This window comes from Macaca fascicularis, chromosome X, assembly GCF_037993035.2.
Source record: "Macaca fascicularis isolate 582-1 chromosome X, T2T-MFA8v1.1".
Taxonomy (NCBI): domain Eukaryota; kingdom Metazoa; phylum Chordata; class Mammalia; order Primates; family Cercopithecidae; genus Macaca; species Macaca fascicularis.
Window position 1 is genome coordinate 53,295,306 of NC_088395.1, and position 15,484 is coordinate 53,310,789.

The 15,484-nt window shown below is 50.8% G+C and overlaps 1 protein-coding gene across 7 annotated transcripts in view; it reads right to left on the reverse strand.

Annotated features, from left to right (window-relative positions):
• IQSEC2 (IQ motif and Sec7 domain ArfGEF 2) overlaps nt 1-15,329 on the reverse strand; it is a 90,660-nt gene extending 75,331 nt beyond the window's left edge. For 5 of the 7 annotated variants that reach the window (XM_045384258.3, XM_065538564.2, XM_045384257.3 and 2 more), the window contains exon 1: nt 14,387-15,329. In XM_045384258.3, the coding sequence (XP_045240193.1) occupies nt 14,387-15,093 (707 nt within the window). In that variant the 5' untranslated portion in view covers nt 15,094-15,329. Of the gene's footprint in view, nt 1-13,078; nt 13,130-14,386 lie in introns of those variants that run through there. The other 2 variants (XM_045384262.2, XM_045384260.2) reach the window with 1 other exon arrangement.
• Between the last annotated feature and the right edge of the window lie 155 nt (nt 15,330-15,484).

Below are 15,484 nucleotides of genomic sequence, written 5' to 3' on the forward strand. Positions count from 1 at the left end.
AAAGCAAAACAATCATTTTTTAAAGTAGCTTTCGCCTTAGTTTCCACCTCAAGGGCATAAATGTTTATCTCCTTTCTCTCCCAGGATCCCACCATAATGAAAATGAAGGAATAAAATAAAGTATGAACTCGTAACAGGGAGGAGGATGGGAGAGGGTGAGATCAGTGGGTGAGAGATTCCAACAAATTTCTGGAAGCAAAAAACAAACAGCAGGGTGTTCACAGTTGAGGGAGATCCAGGAACACCACTTAGGGGCTTGCAGCTGAGGAGGGAGACAGTCAGGCCAGCAGAGGCCCAGAGAGACTCCAGACTTGGAGATGCTAGCTGCAAGAGAGGGTAGGAGGAACCAGGGCACTGGACACAGGGATAAATGGAAGGTAAGTATACGACATCCTTCCTTCCCTGCCACCCCAACCCTGAGACCTAGAACACAGGCCGCCTGGCATTCACCCCTAGGCAAAGTATCAGAGGGCTGCTTGCTAAAGAAATTAAACTATCTGGGATGAGTCAAGACACCTAGTGGCATGTTGGTGCCCCCAAAATAAAGTGCTATTCATTCTGGTCTTTGGGCATTATAACAACCAACTCCCTGCCAGCTCACCAAAATGAAGCCAGTGAGTAGACAAGCAAGCCTGGATACGCAGGCAGCTCACCGCTCAGTCAGATTTTCTTTCTTTCTTTTTTTTTTTTTTTTTTTTTTTTTTTTGTAGAGACAGGGTTTCATCATGTCATCATATTGCCCAGGCTGGTCTCGAACTTCTGGGCTCAAGTGATCCTCCTGCCTCAGCCTCCCAAAGTGCTGGGATTACAGGCATGAGCCACCATGCCTGGCTCAGTCAGACTTTCTATTAACTTATTCACATACCATAAAATAGAAAGTATGAGAGAAAAGGTAAGCAGCTTACCGGATCAACAGCCTACAGAAAGTTCAACACCCAACTAACGGACATTCCCAAACAAGAAAACAGAGCAAATTAAGGGAAGGGAATGATCAAAGAAATAACATAAGGAGAGGGCCAGGTATGGTGGCTCACGCCTGTAATCCCAGCACTTTGGGAGGCCAAGGTGGGCAGGTCACTTGAGGTCTGGGGTTCCAGACTAACCTGGCCAACATGGTGAAACCCCATCTCTACTAAAAATACAAATTAGCTGGGCGTGGTAGCACACACCTGTAATTCCAGCTACTCAGGAGGCTGAGGCAGGAGAATCACTTGAATCCAGCAGGTGGAGGTTGAGCCACTGCACTCGAACCTGTGCAACGGAGTGAGGCCCTGTCTTTAAAAAAAAAAAAAAAAAAAAAAAAAAAAAAAAAAAAAAAAAAAAAAAGGCCAGGCACGGTGGCTCGCACTTATAATCCCAGCACTTTGGGAGGCCGAGGTGGGTGGATCACCTGAAGTCAGGAGTTCGAAACTTCACCTCTACTAAAAATACAAAAATTAGCCAGGCATAGTGGTGGGCACCTGTAGTCCCAGCTACTAGAGAGGCTGAAATGGGAGAATCACTTGAACCCGGGAGGCAGAGGTTGCAGTGAGCCAAGATCATGCCACCGCCCTCCAGCCTGGGCGACAGAGCGAGACTCCATCTCAAAAAAAAAAAAGATACTTAGTCCTTCAAACTGAAAGAGCTGCCTGAGTACCACTCAGGGTGAATAAAAAACAGACCTTGCTCGGAATGCTGGTTACCTAGGGGTTTGGTTTATAAAAAGTAACTATATCACTTGTGATATGGTCATATCACTTCTGATATGAGCACTTTTCTGTATTCACATTATATTTTGGCATGAAGTTTTGAAACAGTCCTGGGAGTACAAAGGTTGTGTAACTGTGAGTGATGAGGTATAATTACAGTACACTATTTGGCCCTGTGATGACTGATAGTGACATAGTCATAATCACATAAACAGTGTACTTCCAGGTAATTTTTATAATCAATCTCTCTGGATAAAGCATTGAAGATATAATTATTTTTACAGAATAGAATGCAAATGTAATCTACCTTGCTAGATACACAAGTACAGAACATAGAAACTGGAAGGTGGAAGAGGGGAAGGAGAGATGGAGGGAAGGATGGCACTAATAACTATGTCTTACAAAATATATGGTCAAGAGATGCTGTGGAAAACCGATGAAATAAGAAGTCACAGTTTAAAATAGTTTTAATAATAACTAATAGAGGAGCCCAAACAGTAATAAAACCCTCAAAATCTGGGAGGGGGCAGGCGCAGTGGCTCACCCCTGCAATCCCAGCACTTTGGAAGGCCGAGGGATGAGGATCACTTGAGCCTAGGAGTTCGAGACCTAACTGGGCAACATAGCGAGAACCCGTCTCTAAAAAAAAAAAAAAAAAAAAAAAAAATTAAAACTTCGTCAGGTGTAGTGGCATGCACCTGTGGTCCTAACTACTCAGGAGGCTGAGGCAGGAAGATTGCCTGAGTTCAGGAGTTTGAGGTCATAGTGAGCTATGATCACACCACTGTACTCCAGCCTGGCCCACTGAGTGAGACCCTGTCTCAAAAAAAAACACAAAAAAACAAAAAAAAAAAAACAAAAAAAACCAACTGGGAGGGAGTGCTGAGAAAGAGTCAGCTGTTGTAAATAAGCTAAATTATTTTGTCATAGTAGGAAAAAGTCAAGATAATGTTTAAAGTTGATAAATAGGAAATACCCATTCAAGCATGTTATTTAGAGATATGAAGTTACCATCAGAAGAACTAAATGGGAAAAGTGGTTGCATCTGGGGCTGAGAAGCAGGGGATAGGAAGACATCAGCTTTTTACTACATGAGTCCTTATGTACTATTTTGCCTTTCAAAAACTGTGTATGTGCATTGCTTTGATTTAATTTGTCTAAACAAGCCCTTCTCTTTCTTTAGAACTCTGGCTTCCACACTGTAAATATGAAATGGGGAGGCTGATGATTCTGGGTGACATGAGGTCCTGTTCTCCAATCTATGCTTCTTTTGAGAACAGGAGGTAAGAGAGGCGGGTGAAGGGCTGGCCCCTCCTAACTGACCCCTTGGCTCCTCACAACCATCCATGCAGATACTGTCTCGGCTGCCCCAGCCTGCTCCACCCTCTGGTCCTCTTCAAATCCCACCATCGCCAGTCCAGCCTCTTCAGCCTTACATTCATTCAACTATTTACACCCATTAGTTACTTATACCTGCTCGAGTCACAAAGATTTGAGGGTGCTTACTCCAATAACACAGAATAGAAATTGAACTCGAAAATAAGAACTCCGAAAAAGAAATCAACAAAGATGCCAGAGCTATGCTTCAAATTAACTGGTGGCTGAGGCAAAAAGGAAGAGACAGTGAGCTACGACAGCTTCACATTGGGAAGGAAGAAATATACCAGTTTTCAGGGGAAGCAAAGCTTTGATTCGTTAAGTCATTGTCCATGGGAGATTTCATGAAAGAGAAGAAAAATGACTATTTATGGAGCACCTACAGTATCAGCGAATGCCATCCAAATTATCTTGGCTAACCTTGAGAAATATGCCAGGCACGGTGGCTCATGCTTATAATCCCTACACTTTAGGAGGCCGAAGTGGGAGGATTGCTTGAGCCTAAGAGTTCAAGACCAGCCCAGGCAACATGGGGAGACTCTGTCTCTACAAAAAAAATAGCTGGTCATGGTAGTGCATGTCTGTGGTCCAAGCTACTTGGGAGGCTGAGGTAGGAGGATCACTTGAACCCAGGATGTCGAGGTTGCAGTGAGCTGTGATCGCACCACTGTTCTCCAGCCTGGCTGATAGAAAGAGACCCTGTTTCAAAACAAACAAACAAACAAACAAAAAACTTGAGAAATAGGCATTGTTATCCCATTTTACAGAAAAACTAAAATTCAGAAAAGGTAAAATGACCTAGCTGAGGCCATCCCACGTGTTGGGGTGGAACATAGATTCAAACCCAGGTCTGTCTGTCTCCAAAGCTCATTCTTTGTGAATCAGTATCATCGGGCCTCAAAACAAAGACACCTGGGGTAGAGCTGCCCCGCCCAAGGTAATGGGGATATACTAAAGACAGACACAGGTCCACTCTCTTCCATAAAAACAGAAAAACAGGGATGACAGACCTGGCTGTCAGGCCAGAAACTGCCTCTGAGCTGCCTCAGTTATAGCAAATGAAACCATGTAAGACAAAAAACAGCAGAAAGAAGGCTGGGCCTGAGCCAGGGGGAGAAAGAGAACCTTAGGTTCATTCCCCAGCCATGATTCTAGATTTGATTTCAGAGAGGCTGGAACAGAGCAGCGGGTCTGTCTGCCATCAAAGCAAGAGTCCTTTAGGTGATGCCCCTTCATCACTTTCTCCCCAACAAGTTGCCTAGCTTCCTTTTGACCGCAGTTTTCTCATCTGTGGGATATAAATATGATAATCCCTGCAACTTTCATGGGATTTCAAGGCAGAAAACAGCGCATTTTATTTTATTTTGTTTTATTTTGTTTTATTTTATTTTATTTTATTTTATTTTATTTTGAGACAGGGTCTCACACTGTCACCCGGGCTGGAATGTAGTGGTGAGATTTCGGCTCACTGCAACCTCCGCCTCCCAGGTTCAAGCGATTCTCCTGCCTCAGCCTCCCAAGTAGCTGGGATACAGGTGCCCCCTACTACACCCAGCTAATTTTTTATATTTTTAGTACAGACAGGGTTTCACTGCGTTGGCCAGGCTGGTCTCGAAATCCTGACCTTATGATTCACCTGCCTCAGCCTCCCAAAGTGCTGGGATTACAGGTGTGAGCCACCGCACCTGGCCGAAACAGCACATTTAAGAAAAGATGCACCGGGCGCAGTGACTCATGCCTGTAATCCCAACATTTTGGGAGGCCGAGGTGGGCAGATCACCTGAGGTCGGGAGTTCAAGACCAGCCTGACCAACATGGAGAAACCCTGTCTCTACTAAAAATACAAAATTAGCTGGGTGTGGTGGTGCACCCCTGTAATCCCAGCTACTCGGGAGGCTGAGGCAGGAGAATCCGTTGAACCCAGGAGGGGGAGGTTGCAGTGAGCCGAGATCACACCATTGCACTCCAGCCTGGGCGACAAAACGAGAGACTCTATCTCAAAAAAAAAAAAAAAGAAAGAAAGAAAAGATGCTCTGAATGCTGGCATTCATACTAGGGTGACTCTTCTAATCAGCGTTCTCTTTTCTGCTCACACCCTGACTGGCCTTATACAAGTCCTTTCTCTCTCTGGGCCTCAGTCTTCTCATCTGTAAAATGAACAGCTTCGGTTGGATGATTTGTCAGAGTCCTTCCAACTTGTAGTTTCTTGATTTCTATGCTGGTATTACTAAAACCCTACTGGTCATGAACGCTGCCACTCCTCTGAGCTTCCATAGCAGGCTGCGCTCCCCCACTATCATCATCTTTCTCCCCACATAGATTATCTCTACTCCCACTGCCCAAGCGCAGGCCTGATCATCTCTCATCTAGACTGCTGCACCAGCCTCCTCCCCGGATACCCTCCAATCTACCTTCCAAACTGTCCTCTAGAGGGATCTCTCCAAAATGTGGCTCTTGACATGTTCTCCCACACCACACAATAGGCACCTCTCCCCCAGTTTAAAATGTTACTTGGCCAGGCATGGTGGCTCATGCCTGTAACCCTAGTACTTTGGGAGGCCGAGGCGGGTGGCTCACCTGAGGTTATGAGTTTGAGACCAGCCTGGCCAACATGGCAAAACCCTGTCTCTACTAAAAATACAAAAATTAGCCAGGCGTGGTGGCGCACGCCTGTAGTCCCAGCTACTCGGGAGGCTGAGGCAGGAGAATCGCTTGAACCTGGGGTGGGGAAGAGGTTGCAGTGAGCTGAGATCGCGCCACTTCACTCCAGTCTGGGCGAAAGAGCAAAACTCTATCTCAAAAAAAACAAAAATAAAAACAAAACAAAAACAAAAACAAAACAGCAGAAAGCTCTTGACGCTGCTAGTGAAGTGTCCTCATGATGTGAGCTGACCAACCCTCCAGACTCCCCTCTGAGCCTCCCTGTTTGTGCTCTAGTTTGTATTGAACTCATACAAAAAAAAAAAGAAAAAGAAAAAACCTCCCCATACATATATCCTGCTGGGCCCATACCTCTGTGTGTTTGCTCATGCTGGCCCCTCTGCCTTCACCTCCCTTTTGCCCCCAATTCCCACCAACCCACATGCTGTCCTTCTTCACCTACCTAACTCCAATTCATCCTCCAAGCCTCAGCTCAGGTATCACCTCCTCCAGTAAGCCTTCCCTGACAGTCCGGGGTGATGTCCCTCCTTTGAGCACCTGTGGCCCCCTGTGCTCCCCTCTGGCATAACACACTGGATAGCACACTGCAATCATCTATTTCCACCACCACCTTCTCCACCCAATTATGAGCACCTCGAAACCAGGAACTATATGATACTAATCATGGAATTCTCTGCCTGTGATGGCACAAGGCATGGCACATCCTGGCATGCAATATTCACTGGACTGACCTCTCTCTCTGAAATGTGGTGAGCTGCCACATGGCTTCTCCTCCTGTCCTCCCACAGCACAGAGCTTTACAGAGTTACTATTAATAATAATGACTATCGCTGAGTAAACACATACTGTGTGCTCAGTGCTTCACCTACGTCATCTTATTTAATTTTCACAACAATCACAATGAGATGGGTTGTTTATGAATTGGCTGGCATATCAGATATACAGTTGTGTGAGATGCCTCCCAGATTTATAAGAAAATGTGGGGGAAGGGCCAAGTCAGGTACTTTTCATTACAGATCTAATGACAATAATTCTAAAGTGGTTATATGAAGGAAAATGTCAGTTTTATTCAGGTGAATGCAGTATGCTGTATCCTGGAATCCAGTAGGAAATCACAGGGCCTGGATATGCAGTCATATCACTCCTTTAAAAAGGTATAAAAATCACATCGCTCCAAAGAAATGCACTAGTGAAACACTAGTGAAACGGTACCTATCAGGTGATGACAGTGATACATTTACATCTAAAATGTTAGAGGAATAATCCTGATCAGCCGTGTAGCTCTGGCTTGTCATCTCTGTTTTGAAAGGGATGCGATGCATCGGTCTTTGCACTGTTGTGTGTTTGCCACATTCCGCCTCTAGGGGGCAGGGCAGTCTCATGTATTATTTTCCATTCTCAGCTTCCCAGCCTGATCAGGACCTTGATGTACGGTATGCCAGACAGCCAGGAAATTTTCTGATACAATTTTTTGAGGGGGGTAGGGGGCTGGCAACATGAATCTCATGCATCAGAAAATACAGTTTTATTCCTATTTACTACTTGAGAAAACTGAAGCTCTGAAAGTGATTTGCCTAGAGTCACACAAAGTCCTTCCATGGCACCATGCTTTCTCTGAATGCTAAGGTCCCAGAGAGCTTCAACTACTAAGCACTGGGGAATGGGCTTCCCCGTGTAAATGCTTCCAACAGGCAGGCTTGGAGAGAAACCAAATACCATGAGGAAGCTGTAGTAACTGGCAAATTATGTTGCCCTAAACGAGCTTCCCCAAAAGAGGAAGTAAGTCACTTACTAAGCATTCTTCCCCATGACCAATGTTTATGATCCTGCCAGGGAACACCGCAGTGAGTGAGGCAGAGGGGCCAAGTCTTACGTCAACCCTGAGATACCATGTCCAGCTCAGGGTCTGAGCTCAAGAAAGGTCTGATGGATAAATAAGCAACTTCCCACTGGGCTGAGTGAACTGCACACAGGTCCTGTGCAGGCCTCTTTGCTCCTTTCAGAACAGAAGACTTGGCATCGAGGGTCAGGACAACAGCCTGACATGATAGGGAGAGATAATGAACAGCAGATTGGTCTAAATGTCTCCAAAGTCTCATCCAAGTCTGCTATCTTAACATTCTATGAATCGGAAGGCTGGTGAGCATGAGAAGAGACAGCAAAGGCCAAAATGGCTCCAGGGAGCATGAGAAAAAAGCCAAAGAAAAGCCAAAAGAATTTCTTTTTCCTTAGAGACGGGATCTCGATTTGTTGCCCAGGCTGGTGTGCAGTGGCACAATCATAGTTCACTGTAACCTCAACCTCCCCGGCACAAGTGATCCTCCCGCCTTGACCTCCCAAAGTGCTGGGAGCTACTGTGCCTACCCCAAGAGAATTCTGAAGTTGTCATTTCCTACTACAGGAGTCCTGGAAGGAAGAAAATATTAGGTACCTTTGACCATTAGTTCAGCAGGACTCAATCAGACATTCATTTGTCTACTCAGTATTTATTAAGCAGCTACTATGTGCTGTGCTACGTGTTTCCAAGCTTATAGCTCCTTCACGCATGCCCGCAGCATGTAACACAGAACCTGACACACAAAATGCACTCAATGTATGTCAGTTAAATGTAAATCTGAAGGGGCTCTCGGTCTAACAGAGGGGACATGAGACGTAAACAACCATGAAGGAATAAAAAGGGGCAGAGTGTTCACTGAGAGGGTCAAGGATAGACCAACCATCAGAGACACCAGCAAACAGACAGAAGAGGTGACAGCTGAGTCCAGCCTGGGAACTGGGTACAGCAGCCCAAGAGAAGGGAACAACATGAGCAAAGACTTAGAGGCTAGCAGAAGGCCTGAGTGGGCTAACCAGGGGGACACACGGGTCAGCCTGGCTGAAGCGCAGTCTGTAAAAAGATGAGAGGAAAAAGGCAGACTGGGGACAGATCCTAAGAAGACATTGCAGGGCAGGCAGAGGAGTTTTAGGGCCAAAGAGAGAGTGAAACTACTAGAGCTGGACCGCAGAACATGGTCTGGCTGCACCTCATCAGAGGCTTGATGGAGTGAGAGCAGCAGGGGCAATCTACTAGGAGACCATGGCCAAAATTCAGGGGGTGATGGTGAGAGGGAGCCTGCCTAGAGCAGCGGTCCTGGGAGCTCTGCTGGAGGAAGCTAGAGCCACACACCTGGAGCAGCTCTGGTGCCTTTAAAGCCTGCCTGCGGGAGGCAGTGGTGTACCATAGACTTGGAAGCCAGACAGTTCTGGGCTCCATCTGCCTGAATAACCTTGGGCAGGTCACTGTACCTCTCTGATCCTTGTTTCCTTGTCTGAAAAAATGAAGATAATAGGCCGGGCGCGGTGGTTCATGCCTGTAATCCCAGCACTTTGGGAGGCAGAGGCGGATCACCTGAGGTCAGGAATTCAAGACCAGCCTGACCAACATGGTGAAACCCCATCTCTACTAAAAATATAAAAATTAGTCGGGGGTGGTGGCACGTGCTTGTAGTCCCAGCTACTCGGGAAGCTGAGGCACTAGAATTGCTTGAGCCCGGGAGGCGGAGGTTGCAGTGAGCCGAGAGCATGCCACTGCACTTCAGCCTGGGCGACAGGAGCGAAACTCCATAAAACAAACAATCGAACAAACACACCCATCTGGCAGGGGCTCTGTGCAAATGAGACAAGAAGTAGTGCTCCAGGGTGGGTTAGAACACTGCAGACCCTGCAGCCCGACTCCCTGGGCTCCTCCAGCTCCTTCACAGTTCTGCCATTTATTCATTGAGTGATCCTGGGTATGCTATCCAACCTTTCTGGACCTCAGTTTCCTCATCTGTAAAATGGAGTTAATAACAATATCTACATGAGAGGATTCATGTGGAGACTGAATGAATTAATACATGGAAAGCGCTTAGAACAAATAGTGCTTAGCACACAGTAAGAGCAGTGAAAAAATGTTAGCTATTATTACATAAAGCCACATAGCGTGGGGCCTGGCAGAAGGCTGAGACTCACTCGGTACACGTGTGGCCTCTTCCCCATGCTCCAGGCCTTTATTCTGCTCCCAGCAAATTCAGAGACCACAGTAGGCAGGGGTGGGACAGATGAGGAAAGGGCAGGCAGCAAGTCTGGTCTGACGTCTTCCTCCTGGCAGCCACCTCCATGAAGGGACCACTCACATTCCTTCCATACCCCTCATCCCTCACCTGCCACCCAGGTACTCAACCAGCAGCCTGGCCTGCCCTGATCCCTCCTTCCTCTGAGAACTTCCACTCCTCACCACCGTTGCCACTCATTTTGTCCTGAGCACTGTCTCTATGGCATGGTTAGGCCTGCAACCCTGTCTCCCTGGACGGAGGGGAGCAGGGGTTCTGCAAGCACTAAGAGCGCGGTGTTTGCTCAGCCTGGTGGCCCCTCCTGCACTGTGCACACAGCCAAGAAATGTTTGTAGATGATAACAACCCCATTCTTGCCCCAGATCTAGATAGAGAAGCAAGACTCTCATTCTCATTAAATTCAACATTACCATTTCCTCCCACATGAAGATAATGCTCACAACACAGTGGGAGGGAAGATAAATGGTTTTCCCTCCTGGGAAGGAGAGACACCCCCCGGGAAAAGTACCCAAGACCCCAAAGGAGAGACTCCCCCTGAGCCTCTCCCTGGGCTCGCTGTCTCATGTGCTGTCTCTCAGTGGCCTTAGCCCCGCGGGGAGCATGTTGACATCCCACTGCAAGCAGAGGACAGCATGTGGTAGACCATACATTGCCCTAGCTGTCAAGAATACCACGTTGGGCCGGGCTTGGTGGCTCAGCGCTTTGGGATGCCAAGGAGGGAGGATCACTTGAGCCCAGGAGTTTGAGAACAGTCTGGGCAACACAGAGAGACCCCGTCTCTGCTTGAAAAATTTGGGGGGATAGCAACCAGAAGGGCCAGCCTGGTGTTCTTTTTTGCAATAATTGCTCACTGCAGCCTCGAACTCCTGAGCTCACTTAAGTGAGCTATGTTTGCAACACTGCACTCCAGCCTGAGTGACAGAGCAAGACCCTGTCCCAAAAACAAACCAAAACCAAAAACCAAAAAAAAAACAAAACAAAAAACACCACCAGGCCAGCCCCTCTAGTTGCTATCTCCAAATGTAAGCCAACTTGCGGGGTGGGTGGGGGTGGGGGTAAAGGAAGGAGAGTTGCCACCATACCAGCTTCAGCCCACCACCACCTACAGCAGAGCCTGAGCTGGGCCCATGCGAAAAGCGTGGGAAATGCAGCTCTTCAGTGTGGAGCAACTCAGCAGGGGCCCCTAGCACTCCTATAAATCATTCTAGGTGGCAGAACTGCAAGGGGGCCAAACCAAGATCAAGAACAAAAGCAGAGCTATTCTCCAATCAACCAGGCTTGGGGCAGGTGGTGGGGGGTGGTATGTGGACAATTCCAGGTAAAAAGACCTGAGCATTAGTCAGGACCAACGCCTACTAAAAAGCAAGCAAACAAAACCTTCGCATACAGAGGACCCAGGACCAAAAGGAGGTAGGGACGCATCTCACTCTATCTGCACTGGAAAGGCCACACCCTGAGCATAGCAAAAGGGATACTGGCATCCTGAAACCTGTCCAGAGGGGACGGTGCAGGAGGATATGGGAATCCTGGGTGGATGACATGGATGGGGGTGTACATGACAGCTGATGTCCAATGCAGTAGAGGGAAAGTTCACAGGATTGGGAGTCTGTCTTATTAGTAATGTAACCTCCGGTGGGCTTCACTTCTCTGATCCCCCAGTTTCTTCTGCTGTAAAATGTGGATCGTGGTGACAGAAGCACGGGATCATTGGGAGGACTAAAGAAAGTCCCTAGGCACAGCGGAGCCCCCCAACAAGCCGCAGCTCGGCCCAGGCACCACTCTCCCCTCTTCCTCCACCAGGGGGAGCCTGGGGACCAAGAGAGCCCAGCCTATACCCGCTCCACCTAGCCTCCCCCAATGCTGCAGCCTCTGCTGCTAAACTCCCACCCTGCCTGCCCTCGCTTCCAGCGGCTTCTCACCCACTCCTTACAAACCCAGAACAGACCTAGCAGGGGAGTCGCTTGCAGCAGCAGCAGTGACAGCAATGGCTACTGCATCAACAGGCCCTCCTGATGCCAGGCCAGGAGGGAGAGTGGAAAGGAGGGAGACAGAGCCTTCTTCCCTGCTGCCGTCAACTCCCCACGCATCCCAGACTCATCTCCTCCTGCTCAAATCCTCTAGAGACCTAAGGCTCTCCTGGCCTCTCCCAGCTCAGTGCCAGTCCAGCTCCTGAGGCTAAGAGACTCCTGTGGGTTGGAGAGCTCTAGAGAAAAAATACCAGGCCTTGGAGACAGGAAGACTTGGGTTCTACTCTCAGCTCCATTAGCAACTAGTAGGGTAACCTTGAGTGAGGTCCCTTCATCTAGGGGCCTCAGTTTCCCCATCTCTAAAATGCAGTTGCCAACACTCACTGCAGAAGGCTTGTTGTGAAGTCCAAAAGAGGTAATAATGGGTGTGCAAACAGTTAATATATGGTCAGGAGAGAAACTTAAAGTACTATCTAAACCCCTTTATTAATCCAGTAGGAAATGCAAAGCAAGGAAAACGCAACAAGCGACCTGGGGGTTCACAAAAAGAGGGAAGGACCAAGAGGTAGGCCTGCACGGATAGCAGAAACATGGAGCTCAGGAGCAAACAGGCAACCAGTCAGCCAAGAGATTCAGACCAATGTCTGCAGGGTGGAGAGCCAGAGTCATGGAATCCCATAACTGGGGACCACCACATCATTTCATTGGGCTTTCTACCTGATTCAGGAATCATGCTTCCTCCAGTTCTCCCAGACTCCCACCCGAGCTCGGCTGAGAGCTCCAGGTCCAGCCAGCTCCCACCTCCATCTCTCGAGGCAGTCCACTGCACCACCAGAAGGCCAGGTTGGAAAGTTCTTCCTAATCTATCTCAAATGTTCTCACTGTTACGGGTTCTGCCCACTGAAGCCACACATAATGAATCCGCTCCCTCTGTCACAGGCCTGACCCCTCTAGAAAAGTCTTCTGCAGCCAGGCTCAAAGACCACCATACCCCATGCAGTCTTCCTCTGCCCCCGGCCCACCACGGCCCTCTCCTGAATGGACCTTGGTCTACCTCTGTCCCTCTTCCAGTGTGGCACCCCAAGGCACACAGTCAGTCCTCCCGGACTGAGCTCGCAGCAGCCCTGCCTGGGCAGGAAAGCCCATTTCCTTTGCCCCCAGACTCCTCAGGGGCAGTCCACACTAAAACTCAGCTTAGGGTGTGCTGCAGTGGAGCCCAGCCGAGCCCTCAAGCTCCAGCTGCTGCTCCTGGGGCCCAGCCATCTCAACCCAGCACCCCAGCCTGCTGCCTCACCACGGGGGAGTTGCAGAGCGCTGTCTCTCGGCAGATTTCCTGAGGCAGAAGGTTTCCCCACCCCCAGCCCAGCCTCCAAGAGACACTCCACTGGTTGTGGCACATGGTAGGACCAGCTGAGCAGTGAGAGGAGGGGGAAGCCTGTCCATTTGCTACAGGACGTCAGACTTGCTCTGTAGTGTGGCTGGATTAAACACAGAACCATCAAATCTGAGCTGGAGGGGTACTTCAAGAGTATCCAAGGCAGACCTTGCCATTTAAAAAGACACGGGGGAACTGATGGCCTAAGAGAGAAAGAGACTCAGTCAAGGTCACAAAGCCAATCTGCAACAGAGCTGAAAGGGGAACTCAGGTCTCCCAACTCCCAGCTCAGTGTTCCTTCGAATACAGCAGAAAAGAAATAAGGGAGCCTTTAGGGCAGCCTTGGGAGCCTGCACGCCCTTGACTCTCTCAGCCTGATACATGTATCCCAATCAGCTCACCGTGGTATCTACACAGAAAAAGTGGACCCAGCCCATGTCCCACCAACCCAAGAGACAGTGCCAAGGTGTCCCAAATAGACACACAGACCCCAGTGCAGGAACTGGAACCGATTCAGCAGAGGGGCAATCTAGACTTCCCTTCCCGGTAGGGCTCTTTAAATGGGTGTTGTTTTCCTTGAAGGGTGGAGAGGGGGTGGACTTTGAGGAACTAGCCAAGGGCTTGGCCTCCATCTTTGCTCCCCCATCTTTGCTCCCCTCGGCCAGAATGTGCTGCAGTTCCCCTCAGAGGGATGTCTCAGCCTCCAGCAGCCATTCTGGTCCCCACCTGCCTCTCTGGTAAGGGATGGAGCTGAGGCAGCCAGAGGAGAAAAGATCAGGCAAAAAGAAAACGAAAAAAAAAAAAAAAAAAAGGCGGGGGTGGGGGGTCTTTCTCTCCCCTGGGGCTCTGAGTAGACACCCTCGCCCACCATAAAAATTCCAATCAGCATATCCAAAATAAATAAATAAATGAAAACCCATCTTCTGGCAAGGATGCAGCTAGGGGTTGAAGAAGTGGAGGCGGGGGAGGCGACGATGACTGCTCTAGTCCCTCGCTGGCCGTGGTACCGGGAAAGAAGAGACGCCTGCACTCATCTGGCCAACCCCGTCTGGGGTGGCCAGGGAAGGGGTGTCGGCTGGATAAGGGGGACCGGGCTTCTCCTCTCCTGGCGGGTTGGGACAGGAGAGGAAGACACGGAACCAGACACTGGCTTCTTACTCTATCAGCTGGACAAGTTGGAGAGGGATCTAGAGGGAAGAGCCAGGGGTACAAACACACATTCCTTACTTTCTCTGGAGGGTCGTGGCCGGGCTGGTGCTGGTACTAGTGCTGTGGCCTCCGCCGGCGCCGGGACTGGAGCTCCTGGATGCGCCACGGCTCAGCTGGCCCCGCTCCCGCGGTGGCCGCGGCCCCACGCCCACCGCCGCCGAATAGCCCGCTTCCTTCTCGCGGCCCGGGTGCGCCGACCCGGCCTCCCGCCCGCCACGCTCGCGACCCAGGGCTGGGTTCTCGTGGTGCAGGTGGCACTGGGCCACGTCACGCTCGCGGGCTGTGTAACCGGTAGTGTCCTGGAGCGGGTAGGAGGCGTCCCGCTCCTTGTCCCGATACACAGCCTCCCGATTCTGGTAGGCGCCTTCGCGGTTCGGGTAGCCCACGTCCCGGGCCGCCTGGTGGAACTGGCTCTCCCGCAGCTCGCGGTGGTGGAACTGGGTCTCGCGCAGGTTCTGGTACTGGCTCTCGCGGCCCGGGCTATCCCGCGCGCCGTGGGGGTCCCGGTGCAGCTCCCCGCGGTGCAGCTGGCTCTCCTCTCGCAGGTCGCGGTTCTCCTGGGTGAGCTGGTCCAGCTGGCCCTCCAGCTCCTCGATGCGCCGCCGCTGGGTCTCCAGCAGCTGCTGCTGGCTCTCGATAATGTTGTTCAGCTCCAGCAGGTACTCCACGGCCCGATTTGGGCTCTCGGATCCCGGGCCGCCCGGGGGCCCCGACCCCGCCTCCATCCTGGCGGCCCACGGGCAGGGGAACGGGCAGGAGAGCCCGGTCCCCGCTCTCTCACGGCGCCACCCTCCCCCGGGCCCAGCCGGGGGAGGGGGCCGGCGGGACGCGAGGGCGCGCACCGGGCTTGAGGGCCCGGGGGCCCTAGGGGGCCCGGGAGACAGCGCTGGGGCCGGCGGCTCGGGGAGCAGGAGCTGAGGCTGCCGCCGCTGCCGCCGCCACCACCACCACCACAGCCACTGCTCGGGAGGACGCGGCCCACGGCGCTCCGCCCGCTGCGGAGTCACTGCGCAGCGCGGCCGCGCGGGACCGCCCCGGCCGCCGGCCCGCCCCCCGCCCCTGCCCCCATCCGGCTCGCCCGGCCCGCCCCCGCGCGCCCCACCTGCGGCTGCCACC